Source organism: Corvus cornix, chromosome Z (genome assembly GCF_000738735.6).
Source record: "Corvus cornix cornix isolate S_Up_H32 chromosome Z, ASM73873v5, whole genome shotgun sequence".
In the NCBI taxonomy this organism is placed as follows: domain Eukaryota; kingdom Metazoa; phylum Chordata; class Aves; order Passeriformes; family Corvidae; genus Corvus; species Corvus cornix.
The window spans coordinates 66,979,809-66,995,461 of NC_046357.1; the positions used below are offsets into that span (position 1 = coordinate 66,979,809).

General features: G+C 42.4%; 1 protein-coding gene across 2 annotated transcripts in view; it reads left to right on the forward strand.

Moving 5' to 3' along the window:
• The first annotated feature begins 1,657 nt into the window (after positions 1-1,657).
• MCC (MCC regulator of WNT signaling pathway) overlaps positions 1,658-15,653 on the forward strand; it is a 186,562-nt gene continuing 172,566 nt past the window's right edge. Inside the window, exon 1 of one of the 2 annotated variants that reach the window (XM_039567614.1) lies at positions 1,658-1,823. In XM_039567614.1, coding sequence (XP_039423548.1) covers positions 1,690-1,823 — 134 coding nt within the window. In that variant the 5' untranslated portion in view covers positions 1,658-1,689. The remainder of the gene's footprint in view (positions 1,824-15,653) is intronic. The other variant, XM_039567615.1, reaches the window with a different exon arrangement.

Below are 15,653 nucleotides of genomic sequence, written 5' to 3' on the forward strand. Positions count from 1 at the left end.
GGTCTGGCTGAACAAAGTGGTGTTGTGACTTCACATCTTCTCCAGTAGCTGCAGTAATCAGCTGGTATCACACATCAGCAACATCCTACCTGGGACTGAGAAAAAGCGTGCGCTAAGACTAAGAGTCAGACCACTGTAGGTCAGAAGATGGAACATCTGAAAGGGTAGTTGCAGTATCCTCTGGTCTCGGTGCCTTGAAAGAGTGTGGAAGTGTGTTGGCTCCATACCACAGTGCCCTGGTCATCCAGCAAGAACTAATGTGAGCAACCTAATTTGGAAATCTGCAGACACCGAGAGAATCCGAGAGTGAGCGTATGCGTGCTTGCACTTGCAAGCAGCTCTAGTTAATAAAATGCCAGAGGGACTCTTTACCTTGTAATGACTTACTTAATCAAGGTACAATAAATATTAACAACTAGAACTGTTGCCATCAGTTAGCGTACTTGAAAGGGCCTGTGCAACAAGTGTGATAACTTTGCTGAATTTATATATTCATTAATCCCTCTCAGCAACAAGGAAGATGTTTTGTGGCATGAACTGGATGTCTTCAAAGACTTAATTAATAGGAGAAGGATAATACCTGATACTGTGAGAGAAACGCATGTCCTTAAATAACAGGGTCTTTTTTTTCAACTACAGAAACAGGTTAGGAAAAAAAATTAGTTGTCCCACATTAATCACAGAGTGATGGAAAAAGAAACATAATGCTAATGTAAACAGAAATGCTGTTCTAGACCCTTTCAGAATACCTATTTCCAGTAGAGATAAAACACCACAGTGCTGGTGGTGTATCAGTTCTTTTCACAGAAATAAGAATAAAAAGCAGTGACTAGAACTTAACTAGATATTGAGAAGGGTGGCAAAGATACTAAAGGAAATTAAGAAGCCGTAGTATAGAGGCAAGATTTTTTTTTTTTTTTTTTCATCTGGCCTCATGGAACCCGCAAAGAAAATTACTTTTCTTTAAATGAAAAGGAGACCAACAGACATGGAAGGGTATAGCCCGCAAACGCGTTCAGGGACAGAAAAACGAATTGTTGACCTCGCAGGTAAAATCTGATCAGTGGAAAGGAACTGGATGAGTCAAGAGGGGCACCTCAGAATGCTTTTACCTGCATTACCTGACCATACCCCACCAAATAGCCTCCAGTGCAAACGCAGGGCTACAGAAAACGCTGGCGTTTGTTGGTTTCTCTGGGCTTGGCTTCCGCAGACCAGCCAAAGCCGCAGCCAAAGCAGCACTCCGGAGCCGGGAGCGGCCCTGCCCAGCCCCGAGGGGAGCAAGCGAGCCTCGGGGCGGGTTTGGGGGGCCCGCACTCGGCGGCCGGACGCGTCCCCCGGCAGCGAGGCGGCTGGCTCGGGGCTGGCGGCACCGCCCGCTCGCTCCCGGTGGTCCCGCCGTGATCCCGGCGCCGGGCAGCGGCGTCAGGAAAACAGGACGATGCCGTGCGCAGGCGGGGAGCTCCGAGCCTCATCTGCCCTGTCCCCGCTCCGAGCCCCGGCGGGATCCCGGCCCGGGTCTCCCCCCGCGGGCGGTGGGTGCGGGGCCGGCGGGGCCCCCACCCCGCTTTGTGCTGCCGCTCGCACTTTGCAGGCGCGGCGGCACTGGGAATTCCGGGCGCCCGAGGCAGCCTCGCCTCCTCCTCCTTCCCCCACCTCCCTCCTCCTCCCTCCGGAGCGGGGCGCGTGATGGCGGCAGCCGCTGTAGCCGAGGTGAGCAGCGCCGGCAGCAGCAGCACCGATACCTCCAGCACGGGCGAGGAGGAGAGGATGAGGCGGCTCTTCCAGACCTGCGACGGCGATGGGGATGGCTTCATCAGCAGGTAGCGACAGCGAGAGGCGGCTCTTTGCTGCTACGGAGCCGTCCCGTCCTTCCCCCCCCGCCCCGCGTGCCCCGGCGCTCAACTTGCGGGCGACTTGGAGCAGTTGCGGGAGCGCAGCCCCGCCGGGTGCTCTGCGGCTCCCGCCCCGCTCCCGCCGGCACCGGGGAGCTCCGGCGGGGCCTCGGCACCGAGAGCTTCCCGGGACAGCGGGCGAACGCTGCCCGCAGCACTTCCACGTCCGCCGGGGCTGAAAGGTGACGCCTCCAAACCTGGTTTTTATCACCTCGTGCCCCGGGCAGGTGGTTTTTGCAAGTAAACACACAAAAAGCCGGTCGTAGGTAATCTAGGAGAAAACTCGTACTGTTCTCCCGGATCCTATGATTTGGGTTGTCAGTACGGTTTAATCAATACTCCTGTTACACAGTTCCGTTTAAATTCCTCTGCTGGTCCTCAGAGAGTTTGAGGAGTGTCACCCAGGCTGATATTTTGGTGTGGAAGGGTGAGCATGTACATTGGCAGGAGATAGTCGGAAATAAGCCCCAGTGGAAGGTTGATGTGTTTTGGTCAGGAGTTGGTTTTGTGGCAGTGGTATTTCTGAGCTCTCACGCCATCATTTAAAAAATACCGAACTTCAAAAGGTGGGATTTGCCAGAGGTGCTGGAAACTTGCGTTTTCAAAATGAAACTTATGCTGTTGCATGCCATGAGTAAATGCCTCTAGAGAACTGGGGCAGTGAGGGAATTTCTTAAATTGGCCATTTAACCTGTAACCTAAGAATATGACCCCACAAAAAGGCTAAGTAAACTTGAATCCCCACTGCCATCTCTTTGGAGCCAGAAACTTGTTGAAAATCTGTAACAACTGGCAGTCACTTTAAAAATGAAGTTCAAGGGTTGTGATATTTCTTATCTAAACATCTCCCTGAACACTTTCCTCCCCTGTCCCCCCCCAGCCTAATGATTATTTTGACAGTTGTGGTTTTGAAATATAAACTTTGAAAATGTGTACTTTCCAACCAGTGTGCTAAGACTGCTTCCCTTTCCGTTTGTTTACGGTTTCATGGAATTGATTCTGATATCTGAAAACTTAAAACGTTCATGTAAAGTGTGCACTGTCTCCTCAGAGCACACTTGCTGATCTGTACCGTGATGTTTTTCTGCAGTGTAAACTCTCTGTGTATTTATAATTTAAAGACCTTACTCGGGGAATGTTAATGTTGCTGTTCTAGAGTTTCATACAGACGATTGAGAGATGTTACCATGACACAAGCTACTCCTTTCTGATCGACTGATCCACATTCCCTTAGTTTTGTCCCAGATTTGTAGTCTGTGTTCTTCTAAGTAGGTGTTTCAGAGTGTTGCTTGAAGTACAGTGTTGAAAACTCTAGGATGTGTCTGAGTAGGGACACTGGATTTCATGAGGAGATGGAAATAAAGCCCAGGGCCTGGGTGGTGGTTGAAAGTCCTTCAGGAGATGGTGGATTCATTGTTGAAGGTTGCTGATACTTTGCTTCAGGGGGAGTTGTGCCTTCTAAGCAGAACTGGCTTTTATCAGAGAACATGGTGTTACAAATTACTATCTTACTTTAAATCTCTGTATGTGGTGTATTGGTGCGCAAAGCACGGTCCCCAGACACGTATTTCTCTATATGTGTGAGAAAGGAGGGAAAGAATATTTAAGGAATGATCTTTTACATGGCTTTACTTCATTAGATAGCCTGGGTAACGAGCTGTGTAAATGGAATGCCTTTCTTGCTTTCTGTAGTTACTCAATTTTGCTTATAATCTGTTTTATGGCAGTGGCTGATGCAGGAGAAGACTTGTCCAGTCAGATTTGGATGTCTTTATAGTATGTGCCACCATAGTCTTAGAGCCAACTCGGTCTGATTTATGGACTCACTGGCCTTGTCAGAAGTATAGCAGCTGGGGGGTTGTTGTTGTTTAGAACCCTAATGTTTAGGTAATTGCATCTTTTTTAATGTCACAAATTAAAATAAAGAGAAAAAAGTTACAGCTGCTTTTACACTAAACTTCATCTTGCCACTCTACACATCCTGTTTGTCTTGCTTCTGGGTTTATTCATAGAGGGTTTTTTTGTTTCATACGGGCCAGTTGCTTGGTTTTCCTGTTCCTTCGTGCCCTGCTTCCTTGGACTTCCCTTCGCTCATCCTTGTGGCCAACAATTTTTTTGCCTTTCTTGCAGCCCCAGTGGAGTTCGGAGGCTGACTTCTGCATGTCACAAGGTCTTTTACAGCGGGTTAAACAATAAATAAGCAATAAATGCCCAGGCATCTGTATAAAGAGCTGAAGAGATAGAAGCCAGCACTGTAAAATCAGCTCCTTTCTTGTGTACTAGAACTAGACTTCCCTGTGATCTATAACCTATCACTAGCATAAGCTTTTCAAAAACTAGCTTATTTTCAATGAAATGGGGCTGAAATTTGCAATTTTGCAGCTGCTACTGAGTATAAATTTTATCTTTGAAAATTAGTATCCCTTTGTTTGCAGGGCTGAAGCTTGGTCAGTCATTTCTTTGCCTGGCACATACAGCAGTTTGTTTATAAAATTTCTGTTTCTCCAGCTCCAGAGCTGTTAAGGAAGAGAAGATCTTTATACTTTTTACTACTTATGCCAGCCAAAGCAAGCATTTTGTGTGCGTGTTTATTTAGTTCATATTGCATGGGGAAAAGAGCTATTTGCATTCCTAATGGAATAGCATGGTGTCTCAGCTGTGGAAATGCTTTGTCGGGCATCAAACTGTAATAAACCGCTTCAAATAATAGCAGGGAAGTACAGGCACAGATGGAGAGGAGGAGCATGTCCTGAGATACTGATTAGTGTTCAGGCTCTCACCTGAGATATTGATTAGTTTTCAGGCTCTAAATAGGATGATATCAAAACAATAAAGCCTAATTAAGCATGTACCATTGGTGATTATAATCCAGAAGACTCTGAGCTATGGGATATGGAATGCTAAACCAGTGTCTCTGAGTCTTGTATTTACATGTGCATATTGAAATTTTGCAGCATCCAGCTAGAGAAGAGTACTAAGAAAACACCAGAGCTTTAACTTGTTGGCTTGTAGTGAAATGGCTTTTGATTCTTTTGGGATTAATATGTATTACTTAATTATTTTAACGTCTTAAAATGTTTGGCATTCTTCTGATACTTCTACAACAAGACGTAATTTCACAAGAAACAACTAACCAACCAACCAGCCAACCAAAAATACTTCCCTGCACCCTCCCCAACTCCTCAGTTGCAAAGCAGTCCACAGTTAAGGCTGGATTCTGAATGCTTGAGATCAGCTGGATGAGCATTGCTGAGAGCAGAAGGCAGCCTTAAACACTGTTCACATCAGAACTTTAGTTTTGCAGCTGTAGCTGGATTCTGTTGTTATTAACGAAGAGCTGTTAACTGAAAAAGCAGTAATTGCTTTTCTTTGTTTTATTCTGTTTGCTTTGAAAAGCTTCAGAATCTGTTGTTACAGTTATAAACATTTTCAATTTCAGAGGGTTGGTGTTTTGGGGAGGACACCTGTGCTTTTTTTTCTTTTTTTCTTTTTTTTTAGGGGGGGGGGGGGTGGGCTACTGTCTGCATATGTAGTCTTGAATGCTGGGTTTTTCTGGGTGACAGGCTAGATTAATGTCTTCTTCAGAAACCTACTTGCCTTGTAGCTTTATTATATATGGATTGTACTGAAATTCCATTTAGTACATAATGAATTTCATCTTCACTGCAGAAGTCCCTCAATGGGTTTTGGATTACTCTATTCTAACGCTGCAAAGTCTAAAGAAGGTAACTTTGAATTTGCAGGAAATACTTCTGCTTTAAAATTAAGGTATGAGCTGTGGAAATAATGGGTGAAGAAAAAGTTAATTTCATTATTAAGTTACAAATATGGTAGCTTTCCAATTTTAACTTTTGAGCATGGATAAATAATTTTAGGATTGTGAAGGAGAAAGGTAAAGCTAGTGTTTAGTTCAGATAGAACTTTGTCATCATATTAACAATAGTGGAATGAAGTTCTGTTTGTAGAGTTTGTGTGAAAATGATGTTGTCTGTGTACACAATTTTTTTTTATACACTGGGGTGAATGTCTTACAGAAAATCTTGGTAAAAGTAGAGTAAGATGTTAAAAACCCGATAAACGTACTAACTTTGTAATGAGCTTATACAGCCTGTTAAAAGGATGTGCTGAATGACCGTGCCTTCTCGAGCCCTGCACAGAAGCACTTAAAAGAAACTTGTTGGATTTGATTTGTTACCTGAGTGGTTTCAGTGGTACCTTGCTTTAGGAGCTCAAAGCCTTTGCAAGTACAGGCTGATCCTTCCCTTTTTCATGAGTTGTCACAGTAGTAGGACATTCCCAGCTTTCTTGCTGAGTATATTTTGGCACCCCCTCAGTGTTTCTGCATCTAGTGGCTGTGTGCTACTAGAGGAGAAAACCAGTACTATCAAGAAGATAAAGTATGTATCTATTCATTGTGTTTTTAAGGGAGGAGATTTATTCTTCTATGGTCTCTGTTACTCTCCACAGCAGTCCTTACCATTTAGTTTAATATTTTTTTCAAGTGCCTGATTTTGCTAATGTGCTTCAACTTCTGTGCTTAACATTTAAAGAGATGCCTATTGAAGCACAAAAGGACCGATTAAAGGAAGCAGCAAAATCAGTGTGGGTTCTCTGTGACCAGTCAAGTTACCACTGGTGGTAAAACACGTGTTAAATCCATAAGATGACCATTTATGAAGTCAGGCAAACATGTTCAGTCAGGGTCTCTGAGAACTTACTTTGGGCATGAGTTAATATTTTGCAAACAGAGGCTTTCTAGTCTCTGCAGGGTATTCTGTGCTGTTCGACAGCAGTATCAGGCACAAGCTGTTTTGAGTGCTCAAATGTCAGCAGGCTAGGGAGTGGTAAAGCTATTTATCCTACAAGCAAGAGGTTTATGAAAGGTCAACTCTAGCAGAACAGGTGGAAATAAAAAACTGCCTTTGAAGACTTGTGAGAGAAATAATATTTATTTTGCTGCTAGTTTTGCAGCTACTGGGATTTCAAATTTCAAAAGCAGTTTGATCCCAGTACTGTACAGTCCTAAGTCTGGCCTCAGTCCAGCTGTCTAACAAGGAGACATCATTTAGAAGCAGTCTGCAGAATGTCAGCAAGATTGGGGCAAAGCTTTGTTTAGTCCTTGCCTTCAGTCTGGCTCTTCATACAACGGGCTGTTCTTACGACAAAGCTAAAAAAGCTGTTAAGACCTCAGTACAGGATTTTATTCTCACTTGAGGTCTGGAGTATTTGCTCTGTGTTTTCTTTAAACCAACTCAGTTTTAGAAATTCCAGGGGAAAAAACCTCCCAAATCTCCAGAACCCCCAAACTGCCGCCCCTGCCCCTCCCTGCCCCCCCTCCCCACCCCACTTTGGTAAAATGTATTTTGTCCTTGCACGAGTGCTTTAGTTTGTCTTGAAAACAATTTCAGCTTCCAGATCTGTTCCTAGTCTTGTTCCTTAAGCTTAGTCTTCAGCCCTCTCCGTTAGGAGGCTGTCACGGTGTTTGTGGTCCATGTTACTGAAGGATTGCTTTTATATGGATACAGCAGAATACTTACTGTATATCGAGTCTAATGGTGACTGGAAGCACTGTGCTGTTTCTCACATGATTGTATTATGTTTTCTCTGTTTCTCTTGGGACTTGCCTTAGTCAATGATTCCACAGTTTTATAGAATTTTGTGGGGTTTTAGTCCAACTTTGTCTTCCACAGGTCCTCTCAGAGCATCATAAACAAAAAAGGAATAAGCTATGGGGAAAGCCAGGTGGGTGGACATCTATGAAAAGCCAGAGAGACATGCTTAGTTTAGGATGAAGAAAAAGGTATCCCTTTTGTTAAATACTGTGTCTAGAAAATACACCAAGAATCAACATTCATTAAGGGATTATGTATTTCAAAGTCTGTATATGTTACAGCTGATACACAGTTGGAGGAATGTATTCCAGCTTGAATTTTCTGAACATATTAAATTTTTTAATTAGTTAGCAGTCCTGTTCTTATGTAAACAGCAGACACCTGAAGGGTGTTTTAGCTGGAGCTGCTACTGTTTTGAAGTTAGTGAAGTTACTTGGTGTGTTTTGTGTAGGCTATTGCTTTTGTCTTTCCTCATAGGCACTAACAGTCTGGTAAAAGGGACTGAAGTATATATCTCAGGCTTGTTGTTACATGGCATTACTGTATTTTCTTTCTTAGGAGCTTGTTGTCCAGGTAGATTGTACTGTGGAAAGACTGACTGAACAGTAATTCACTTGAAAATACAAATGTCAATTTTTTTGATCCCTTTGAAAGTTACCATCCAGCTGGCTTCCAAGCATTGAAGTTATATGTTATCTTTATTATTTTTAATTGCTTTTTATTTATTTTTTGCTGAGATTGTTGCAAGTACCATGTTATTTGGGTTATTACTGTAAGAGAAGTTAACCTCTCTTTAAAGTCAGCAATTTCAAAGTCATTTACTTCCCTTTTGTGGTGAAAAAAGAAGTAGTTGTTAAACTGGGATGTTTTTGCCTTCTGTTTTCTTGGGTTTCTTGGTGGCAATTCTGAAAGATGAACTTCACAAACATACTCTGTTACTTTCTTCCCAGGGGTGATGGGGAGCAGGGGCCCTCATAGGATGCTTCGGTACTTGGTCTTTCTAGCAAATGCATAGCCCTGGGTTTATAGCAGAGGAACCACTGGTGACTGTTCCAGCGGAATGACTGGGATTATGGTAAATATTTGGTCTTGTTTAGCTCATGTGTGACTGCATCTTCCATTTACAGCAGACAAGGTGGATGGCATCCTCCTTAACCGCTGTTGGTAAACTCGTGTTAGGAGTTGCTGAGGAGCAACTTTCTATATGTTTTCAAATTTAATTTGGCAAAACCTATAGTTTGAAATTCATGGATGGGTTGACTCTGTTGGGAGGCATTTGAATAAGAGAAGAATTGTTCCAGTCAGCTCCTTGTTTTTATTTGTATTTATTGTTTGAGGGTGCCACATGCAAGTACTTTGCTGATAGTTGTGGATGGCTTCTAAAATTATTTAACAGTCCTCTTTGTCTCTGATTGCTGGGGTAGGCTAGAGATTACCTGAAATTGATTGAAGCAACAGGTCATACATGTTCTGATTTGAAGTAAGTAACCTCACAAAATACTTGGGCACCTGGCCTTTCTTGCAAAAAACACACCCCTCAGCTGTGTACCTGCACTCCTTATGCAGTAAACTGGGAGTAGCAAGTGGAGGGTTTCATGATTTTTTAAGTCAGCCTGTTCTGCCAGATGAGTTGTTCTACTGTGCATGGTCCTGAAGTTTCACTCTGTCTGCACTAGAATTTGTTCAAGGAATCACCTTAGCTGTACACTAGCTCAGTAAGAAATATTTCTTTGCAGCATGGCCAGTTTATATTGTGACTTTTTATCTGGCTGTGTGACTTTTAATGTTGGCACAAGATGGTGGAGGGGGGGAGAAAAGAGCTTGGGGGTTAGTTGTGATCCCTCTGGTTATGTCTGCTTGATTTTTAAACACACTTCACTCCAAATGATCTGAACTAAGAAATCCCTCTAAAAGTGAATTCATTTCCGGAAGTGTAAAAGGACAGCGGAGGTTTTATTGAGACTCTGGTATCTCAGCTGGTAGAGGAAGGGCATTAACAAGGCTCGTGTTTGTGCCTAGTTGAGTGTTGTCCAAAGGATGGGCTTCAAATGGCATTTAAAGGAAAAGTTGTGCTGTGGATACGTGGCTTTTCAAATCCACCTTATTTTTACTGTGAACATTCACATGCATCTTTTAGAATAAATAGTACATATATGGAATTCATCCTAGTGCAGTGACTTTTGCATTATTGACCTGTGTTAATTAACATCACTGTAATGCTTAATTGTAATCAGCACATTCAATATCTCCTTTCTTCTGAGGGTTTTTCTGCAGCAGTATTTTTTATATTTAATAGAAAAGAGCAGTATTTATGTAGTATTAGTGGTTATTCGATGAAATCCCTTACGTAATTTTGGAGGCTAAGTCAGGTGGCAGAGACCAGACCATCTCTGAATGAAACCTGTGCTCGTGGTAGTTGCTGACCAAGTCTGTAGGTTGAATTGTTACTGTGTATTAGCAGTATATTTGAAACTAGCAAACAGCACAAAAGAAAGCACAGAATGGCAGAGATTCTATTGACAAACTCCGCTTCTCTGTTGACAGATGGACCTTTGTTTGCCTGCAACAGTTCAGTCTCCAGAGATGAGAGCCTTGGCCACAAAGGGGACACAGGTTGAGAGATGCAGTTTGTGCTATCAGTACGGAGTAGGTGATCAGAGAACAAAGTTAAAGCTATTTGTAGTGAGTAGAATATGCATTTGTTGTGTCATCTGGAAAACACATTTCTGTTCTGGGAAGTACTGGTCGGGGGCTGGCTGTCTTGTCCGTATCTCGTATGAAACGGGGGAGAGACACACACAGACGCACTGTGGTGGGGAGGTGGGGAGGGAACCGTCCCCTGCTCCCCCAGAGGAAGGAGTGGTGCTATAGGCTGCCCACTTGGAATAGTATTGTGAGAGGTAGCCAAGGCAGGACAGAGCTGTGAAGTAAAAGCTCAGATGGCTGAATTATGAATAAAGCATACAGGGTTTTGGGGCTGGCTGATTGTTAACCCTGTCTTGTATCTGATGATGCTCAGCATTGTGGAACTGGATCAAGTTGCAAGTTAGTTGTGAACAAGCACCTGAACATGCAGAAATTGAAACTAGCAGGGAATTTCAAGTGTGAAATTGTCCCACAGTATGGAAACAGTTTTGGAAAAGTGACAGAAAAAACAGAGAAAGAGTACCCAAGAGAGGGAGCCAGTGAGCTGCTGCTGACTAATGCTGACAAGTGTGAGGTGTTTTCTCTTTTTTGTTTTGTTTTGCTTTCTACACTGAAAATAACACATATAGTGAGACTGTTTGTGCAAATAGGACTGGTAACAAATACCTTAGATGGTAGAGGGAAGAAAGAATTTGAGGAGTGCTTGGACTTGTTTTAGTTAGTTGTACTTGAAGATCTTTGTGTATTATTCCTAAGGACAGCTTCAGAATTATTTTCCATTCTTTTTTCCTGAGCTCTTCTAAAAGATGGAAGTAACAGAAAATGGGGAAAGATAAAATGCGTTGCTTTTTTTCAAAAATGTGTTGAGATGGGGGTCAGTCTACAGACAACTTGCTGAATATGGATTTGTTAAGAAAAAGTTCAGTCAAACCCATCTAATCTAGATCTAGTGTCAGCAGTTTATGGTGGGAGTGAAACAAGAAATGCCCTTTGTCTTGTCTTTTTTAAGGCTTTTGATGTTGTTTTATGACACTTGTAGGCAAGTCAAGGAACTAGAATAAGAGAGAGTTTGGGTTTTTTTCTGAGCTATACTTGGAGGTCGTTAGACTCCGGTGGTTTGTTTTACCAATAAAATTCTGTATCAAATTGAAATCAGAAGGATGGCCTGGACATCATTAGGTCAGCATTATTAAGGATTAATGATCTGGGTGACATAATAATGGGTAAACTTTCTTCAATCTGAGATGACACCAAGCTAAGGAAAACTGGAGACTTGCTGGGGGATAAGAGTGACAATTGGTGCTGACAGATGAAGGTATTGCTTGAAAAATTGCTTATCAACTGAGATAAAGTAGGGATAAGTAGACAACAGCACATTTGGTGGTAGACGTACAGGATGTGTGCTTGATGAAACACTTCTGAAATTTATAGTGGTTCTCAAGTTAAATTTGAATTAACAGAGTTGTACTGTTGTAGAACAGGACTTCTGCTTTCAACTTTTAGTCTCTTTTCAGTGTATGCTTTAAGCTGGTGTCTAGTTCTGTGTGCTGTCATCCATTCAGTTGGTGGATCATTTAGAGAAAGACAAGAGCAGCTTATGTAAGATGATTAGAGATGCAAAAAATGGGGTTCTTTACTCAAAAGAAGGTGAAACATGGGCTTTAAATATATAAAGACTATTTTTCTTATCCACTGTGATGGCAGAAAACAGAGTATTCACTTCCCTTCTGAAGTAGCAATCTGAACTGTATCTGGGAAAACAGAAATTAGGAAAGTTGCAGAAGAGTGAAGTGCTAGGACAGAGCACAAGTGGAGGCTGTGGCATTCTTAAAAAGCAGCTTAGACACCCATGGGTGAGTCATGAGACTTTTTTGAGTCTGGTGTATTTTCTACACTGGGAGGGCTTAATTGCCTGTCTTCCTCTGTATAAGAGTTTGTCTGCTGAGTTATATACAATTCGTCTCTTGTGCTTATAATAAGGCAAATGTGCAAGATCCCATTTAGTGCCATATAGACTTCCACTACGCAGAACTCAGTGGTTACAGAATAAATATCCCCTTGTAGGACGGCAGTCTGGTTTAGTAACCTTTTTTTCCCCCATTTGCTTTCAACTTTATGTTTACACTTCGTTTTCATTCCTTCATGTTTGGGAGCAAAAATAGAGAAAAAAATCCTATAAAACGATCAAATGTCAGTCAATACTCTTACGTCTTCCCAGGTTTTTGTGTAGCATGAAAAAACCCATCTGTGTGAATTCCCTTCCTGATCACACCGAGATGTTAAAACTGAAGCCTCAGTGTGAGTTTTCAGATCCCAGTATCAACAGTACTCCTGCTCAGCATTTTAACAAGTGTGTCCAGCTGATGTGCCTTTTCTGCATCCCATCCTGCCTTACGTTATTTATGCCTTGACAAACACATCAGCTTCACTGAAAACGGCTCATTTACAACTTTTGCCTGGTGCTGACAATATATTTGGTACACAGAAAATAGGGAGCATTGGGACAGCCATAAGGGAATGGAACTTTACAACAAAAGTGAACAAAATGGGTTTTACTGCATACCTTATACTTTCATTTAAGAAAGGGTTGATTAATACTACTACATACTCTGGCACTAGGAAGTAAACCCAAAGAAAATACTCTTTTGTTTAGCAATGCAGAGGGTATTCCAAATATACATGTAAAAATTGTTTACACATCAATTTATGAGTTGTTTCATGTATGAATAGCAGTGATGGTCATGAATGCAGTTTATTAAACTGAGATGAGAACTGCAGGCCTTTATCCTAACAACTGTCAGGCAGAGGTATTGTTGCAGGAAACTTGTAGTTCTTCATTCTTTGACCTTTCGTGAGGACATCCAGGTTGCAGCAGGTGGAAAATTCCAGCATTTCTGAAGCTGTGCTCATTATTCCTTCAGAAGCTGCAATTTCAGTCTTGCCTTGCCACTTCCTTTAAAAGATAATGTGGAAATGCTGACTTAGTCTTATCAGGATGATCTGCACCTGATGAAGTAATAGCTTCTGTATTGTTAAACCGTTACAATTGGTAATAATTGAGGAAATTGGAGAGTTAAAAAAAAAAACCTTCCTAAAGTATTTGTATGTGACAAGGTCTGTGGAGATACAACTGTTTAGATTATGACAAAGGTAATGAAATCTGTTTCTGAGCCAGAAAATTATTTTTTGTGTTTGTTGCTTGTTCTAGAAAATATTTCTTTAAGAAAGCAGACTAAGTAAGAACTGCTGTGGATGTTTGTCCTCTTTCCCAGTCTACTGGACTGCTCTATCTGCTAGTGAACCTCTTCTCTTCTGTAAGGTCAAGACATGTATCAGGCCTTAGGTGGACTACAAAACTACATAAATTCTTTATCCCGCACCCTCACATGTAGGTGACGATACTGTTTTTATTCATGTTTTGCAGACAGCAGTGGACATAGTCTTCTAGTCTGGTGACCTTCAGAAATTCTCTCTGTAGCTGGGTGCTAACCTTGAGATGCTTTTTTTGCCAAAGATCATAGTGTCATACAGAGGGCTTCTGTGATACACACTGTGAAAAACGAGGTTTACTCTCCTGTTAGAATTTAGAGGGTTTAATAGAAAGACAATAAGAGACACATAAAATAAAGCAAACGGATAACGGCCGGGTGTCTTGGCGCTCTGCCAAGAGCACACCTGATGCTCGAGGTTAGTCCTTTTTATACCATTTTTACTGTCTGTTCTCTATTCATATTAAAACTTTTCCAGGAATTGATCTGCATGGCCACTCCTTGGGTCCGCCTTTTTAGAGCATGCGTAGTCTTCGGCCGTGTGGTTTTACGTTTTTTGATTCTTGGGGTTGGGCCCGCTAGGTTAAGAGTCGATGGTAGGGGTGGACCTCTTAATTCTCCAGACAGTCAGGGCTGATTGCAGCTTTGGGCCTCTTTGCCCCCCGGGCAGAGCGGTGATAAGGGCTCTCGGACCCTCCTGGCCACCCGTTCTCCGGGCGGAGCAGCCTTTGGGCCCTTTTGTTCTCTGGACAAAGTGTTGATTAGCAGCTTCTCGGGCCTCATCCTCTGTTAGCTTGGAGGTTATCTCACTTGCTCACACTTGCTAACATTCTTGCTAAAAAGAAAGAAAACTACATCCACACAGCAAAAGCATTTCTAACATTATATAATATCTACTGTAATACTTCGCGAGAAGCCAATACTATAATATATGTTTATAACAACACTCACTGTGGTTTCTGCTTTCTTGGTATTTCAGATGACTTTGGAATTAATTGTGTGTTACTTCTGTTCATCCAGATTGAGAAATAAACATTTTGATACAGCGTGCTTCATGTGATGCTTGGAGCCTCTTACCCAATGATTTCTATCCCCATCTAAAACTCTGTTAAAAGTTTATTCTGAACCAAAGGTGTCACTCTGTGAGCTTTTTGGAATACTCCTGACTGAAGATGAGCACAGTTCTGGGATTGCTGCCAGGATTGTTTGCTTGTGGTTGCTCATAGAAAATTCAAAGCTAGAGAACTGATGTGATTCTGTGGTTTAAGCAGTCAGGGGCTTGACTTGCTGTGAGAAAGCAAATGGAGCAGCAGGTCCAGGATGCTCTGGAGATTGGTGGCTGCACAAGGGACCTAAACTAAACACCCTTCTACCAAGAGCAAAAGTGATCTGGAGTGATTTCAGTACATCTTTCAGATCAGCAACTTCTTATTGCCTCTGAGCGCTCCGTTAGTCGGTCCTTTTTAGATTAGTCCTTTTAAAAATAATGTTTCAAATAGATTACTGTTTATCTACAGTATTGGTCTAAAAGTGACTCATGACACAACTGCATGGAACAGGTTTTCTTACACTATTTACTCTACTTGCCTCTAGGTGAATCAGGGGGATGGGAAGCAGGAGAATTAGTTTGTTAGGAACAATGCATCCAGCTTGGTCAGCATACCAGGGCAGGAAGAAAAGATAAGAGACCACTGATAAGGGCAGAGGGAGTCTCAGACAGACATCCTGCGCTCATCCCAAAACTAGCTCAAACCAGTCTCGAAGCTTAAACCCAGGCCAGGGGTACAAAAGAGCATGCGTAGGGAAGAAAGGTGAAAAGTTCAGGATGATGAAGACTCCTGACTTCATCAAAAAGACCCTCGGAAGACCCCTACCAAAGCCACCGAACCACACTGCGCAAGCGCAACGCGGATGTAAATGACTTTTGGGTTCATTATAATACGAAGCGAGGCTGGGCGGGGCTAGGTGATGAATATGTATAGGCGTGTTGGGAAACTTAATGAATATGGAACTTGTAACCCTGTAAATACCCAGCTGAATGCAGCTGTCGGCACGGATGGTTTGGAGGATCTATCCCCCATGTGTCCCAGCGCTGGAATAAACGTACCTACTTTACTACTTACTTAGTAGTGGAGTTCTGGCCGCTCTTCATAGGGAACTTGGCTGCATTTATAATTTTGACTTCCCTCTTCAAAGGTGTTTGTGCCCCTAGACTGCAAGTTGCATAAGCA